We start from the raw sequence: 5,000 nt of genomic DNA, 5'->3' as shown, positions 1-5,000 counted from the left end.
CCAAGAGAGATTAGTTCACAAAACGTTCACCTGGGCTCCACATGGAACTAGAATGGTTGAAAGACCCAGGCCTGATAAATGAAGAATTTTTTATTTAAAAGCTCAAGATAAAGACGACTAGCGAAATCTAACCGAGGCCCTTTGCGTCAATAGGCGTAGGAGGAGATGATGAAAACGTCTAGCATTTTACTTTTCTCCAGACGAGCCCAATTATATGATGACAAATCAGCCATATTTCTGCAGAAATATTTTTCCAAATGAAACAGTGTCTATATTCATCTTTAGAAGGAACCAAGTAAATAGTAGTCCTAGAATTTTGTAAAAACCATATTTTCTATTTCGATTCAGACATTTGTTGATTCAATTATCATCATCATTATCATCATCTCCTCCTACACCTATTGATGCAAAGAGCCTCGGTTAGATTTCGCCAGTCATCTCATCCTCCATTCACCATCTTCTACTTCATGTTTCATAGTCATCAGCCATGTAGGCCTGGGTCCTCCAACTCTTCTAGTGCCCTGTGGAGCCCAGTTGAAAGTTTGGTGAACTAATCTCTCTTGGAAAGTGCGAAGAGCATCCCCAAACCATCTCCATCTAGCCCTCCCCATTATCTCACCCATATCTGCCACTAGAGTAATCTCTCTTATAGTTTCATTTCTAATCCTGTCCTGCCAATTGAAAAGTAGGATATAGGAAATGTAATACTTACTGAATTGTCAAATATTATACACTGTTAAAAATTAGCCGTAAAAAACGATAAAAATACTGGAATAAATGTTGCCAGGCATTTACCGTTTTAAAAACTGATATATTGACGTTAAGGAGTGATATTACGGTCACCAGCCCGTAAAAGACAATAACAAAGTATGGTAAAATTACGGTCGCGTGTATTTTACTGAAATACTGCCGAGAACAGCATATTTTTACAGAGAATTTCTGATTACAATTACGGTTTTTTTTTTTAACAGTGTAATTTATATTCTAATTTAGTTATTTCTTGATTTAATTATTAGTACAATCACACCATGAAATATTACGCTTATTTTGTTATTCTTTTCCATAACAGGAAACTGTAGATTCTATTTGTCGAGGGAAAAGTATCTTCCTTTTACCTTCGCTATGATAGTGCAAAATAACAGCCCTCTCTCTCAAAGCATCAATGATGGGTAAGATTTTCTTATTAATTACTGCTATCCTTTAGTTTATCTTGAGGATGCTTATCCTTTGCAGTCTTCCGTTCAAGAACGTCAGACTTTGATAATAATAATAATAATAATAATAATAATAATAATAATAATAATAATAATAATAATAATAATAATAATAATAATAATAATAATAATAATAATGATAATAATAATAATAACTATAATAATAATAATAATAATAATAATTATTATTATTATTATTATTATTATTATTATTATTATTATTATTATTATTATTATCATTACTATTACTTGCTAAGCTACAACCCTAGATGGAAAAGCAGAATGCTATAAGACCAGGGGCTACAATAGGGAAAATAGCTCAGTGAAGAAAGGAAACAAGAAAAAATAAAAGATTTTAAGAAAAAAAAAAAAATAATAATAATAATAATAATAATAACAATAATAATAATAATAATAATAATAATAATAATAATAATAATAATAATAATAATAATAATAATAATAATAATAATAATAATAATACTTAAATCAAAATATGCCTTTCAAAATCTTCTTCCAGTCTCCGCGGTATTGTTGAAGGAGGTTTGTACAATTACTGGCTTGAGAAAGAAGTACCCCTAGCTAAAGGCTGTAAGAACCCACCAACGAAGATCACAGTAAAGGCGTCCCTATCCCTGTCTGAGCTTTGGGTTTGTATTATAAGAAATCATATAATGCTGCATGCAAATACACAATAGTTACTACTACTACTACTACTACTACTACTACTACTACTACTTATACTACTACTACTAACTTGAAGGAAACACCATGGCGTGTCTGAAGATCTTGGGTATTAAAATCCACAATTATATGCTTCGTATTTTTAAAATACCAGGAGCTTTCACACATTTTCCAAAGTGTCCCTTTAGGTGAAGAGGCACTTGGGAAAAAGTGCCAAAAGCTCCTACTATTTTTAAATATACAACGCATATAATTGTGGATTTTTTATACCCAATTACTACTACTACTACTACTACTACTACTACTACTATGGTTTTCTACCCTAAGGCAGGTCATTTCATGCATTAGTCGCCCTCCACAATTCTCTATTCATGGCCACCTCATTTTAGCTCTTGATTCCTTCTCTTTCCCTTTAAGTAATCTAGCATTTACTTTCTTTTCCTTCCTCAGGGCCTTTGTCCTTCATGTTTACCTTCTACATATCCTTCATTAACCCACCTTCTCTTAAAATTTGTCCTGTTCAATTTTTCTGCCTCCTCTTTATTGTTGTAATTATGGCTCTTCTTCAAATATTCTCAGTAATTCTTCATTTGTCCTGTGATCTTTCCAACTTAATTTCAACACCATTAATGTAATCGGCAGGTTATGTAATAAATCGGATATTAAGGACATATTGTACATAAATTAAAAGTTAATATTCTTTTTATATTTTTCATTATTGCTGTAATTATGGTTCTCTCTTCTTCAACTATTCTCAGCATTTCTTCATTCGTCTTGTGGTCTTTCCAGCTTATTTTCAGCACCATAAATGTAATCGATATGCTATGTAATAAACCTTATATATATATATATATATATATATATATATATATATATATATATATATATATATATATATATATATAAATGTATATATATATATATATATTAGGAACATAGTGTAACTAAATTAAAAGTTAATATTCTTGTTATATTTTCAGGGAATCTTTTTGATACTGTTAGCTGGGTATGCGATCAGTTCGTCTATATTATGCCTGGAATACTTTTCAGTAAAGATTTATTATTTCTTTGAAGAAGACTGAGGATTGAAGACGTGTTAATTAGATATGCAATTACTGAATATAAAGCGAAAATGTACACTTCTTTTATAAAAAGGAAATAAAGAGTTTTAAGCAATATATTGTTCTCCTTTGCCATTAAACCAGTTTCAATAATAAGCAGGTAAATGAATCAATAAGATTAGGAGTAATCAGGTGCTTGATATGTAGAACTTCAAAAGTTCAAACTTGCAGCAAATGTTTTTATGTTGGACAGGCTGACTTAAGTCTTGTTATGGTTTATATATGAAATATCTGTTTTAATGTTGTTAATGTTTTTCAAATATTTTATCTCAAATGTTCATTATTTCTCATATCAGTTATTTATTTACTTATTTCCTTTCCTCACTGGTCAATTTTTCCCTGTTCCGCCCTAAGCTTATAGCATCCTGCTTTTCCCATTAAGGTTGTAGCTTACCTAATAATAATAGTAATAATAATAATAATAATAATAATAATAATAATAATAATAATAATAAAACTATTACTACTACTGCTACCACCACCACCACCACTACTACTACTACTACTAATAATAATAATAATAATAATAATAATAATCTGTAATTATCTCCCTGTATCGAAAATTGTTCTGATAAGGAGAAATATATATTAGGTTAGGTTAAGTAAGGTTAGGAGTTCTAGACATATGACTAAAATAAGTTACCCAGAATCATTGATATAGTGTATTTCCTTAACCTTTCTCACTAAATTGGATGACTTCGAAAGTCAGAGCATGTTTTTATGTTGAACAGGCGGACGTAAGTCTCTTTTCATAGTTTATATATGAAAGATCTATTTTAATGTTGTTACTCTTCTTAAAATAATTCATTTTTGATTAATTATTACTTCTCTAGCAGTTTATTTATTTCTATATTTGTATTCCTCACTGGGCTATTTTCCCTGTTAGAGCCCTTTTCAAACTAGGGTTGTAGCTTAGCTAATAATAATAATAATAATAATAATAATAATAATAATAATAATAATAATAATAATAATAATAATAATAATAACGTAATCAGAAAATTTTCATCAATACAATTTCTATGAAAGAAAATACAGTATTGCTAAAATGCCTGTGAGTAATCAATAAAGAATAATGTGTAATTAGCAAGAAAATTAATGATTTCATATTCATTCAAGCAAATAGATTTCCATGCATTAAGGCTGCCATTTACGTCATATAATCTATGATAGTGTGATTACTGTGACGGGCCATGAGTAGGTTGTGACTCAAAGGCGAGATGAAAGCAACTGAGTAACTTTATTATAGACACATCGAGTATATATACACACTAGGTCCCGGCAAGAAGGTCACAAAATACAACATGCTATTTCTTGTCCAACCGGCAACCGGTTCTGTTAACAGTTAACAATAAGGAATAGGCAGACAGGTTGATGCAAGTTGCTGTCAGTGCGAGAGGAGAGCGAAGATACAAAGGATAATATATACAAAAAAGAGAAATGTTGTTACTATATACGATCGCGTGGCATACGGCTGGTACAATACCATTGCTCTCTCATATTTTATTATGATTATTCATACGTGCCGTGTAGTTTATTCATTTCCTAGTTTCCTTTTTTTACTAACCTATTTCATTTATTGGAGGCCTTGGGCTTATAGCCTATTTCAATATTAATGAATACTTGAAAGCCCTTTTTATATCGTTCTATACATTTCTCTTTCTTATGGTGTTCTTCCCTTTCATAAAGTTGCATTAAAATCTCCTAATTCTAATTTTATTGGGAACCAGCTAGATTCTATATAGCGAAATAAAATTAAATGTAATAATCCTTAGCTTTCAATTGCATAATAAATGGATAGAAACAAAAGATCATGGCTCATTCATAAAGATGAATGTCCATATTCTCTTTCTTTTATTGGACACCATCAAAATCCAAAAGGCGAAATAAAATGAAATGTAGTAATTCTCAGTTTTCAATTGCAGAGTAAATTAATAGAAACAAAAGACAGTCGTTCATTCATCGAGATAAAAGTGTGTTC

General features: G+C 30.2%; 1 protein-coding gene across 1 annotated transcript in view; it reads left to right on the top strand.

Annotated features, from left to right (window-relative positions):
* LOC137640164 (uncharacterized) overlaps positions 1-5,000 on the top strand; it is a 34,456-nt gene that overhangs the window by 20,655 nt on the left and 8,801 nt on the right. The window contains exons 12-14 of the mRNA XM_068372685.1: positions 1,070-1,169; positions 1,735-1,868; positions 2,879-2,947. Coding sequence (XP_068228786.1) covers positions 1,070-1,169; positions 1,735-1,868; positions 2,879-2,947 — 303 coding nt within the window. The remainder of the gene's footprint in view (positions 1-1,069; positions 1,170-1,734; positions 1,869-2,878; positions 2,948-5,000) is intronic.

This window comes from Palaemon carinicauda, chromosome 1 (assembly GCF_036898095.1).
Source record: "Palaemon carinicauda isolate YSFRI2023 chromosome 1, ASM3689809v2, whole genome shotgun sequence".
NCBI lineage: Eukaryota > Metazoa > Arthropoda > Malacostraca > Decapoda > Palaemonidae > Palaemon > Palaemon carinicauda.
The sequence above is the reverse complement of the archived record's forward strand: the minus strand, read 5'-3'. Positions and strand labels throughout refer to the sequence as shown.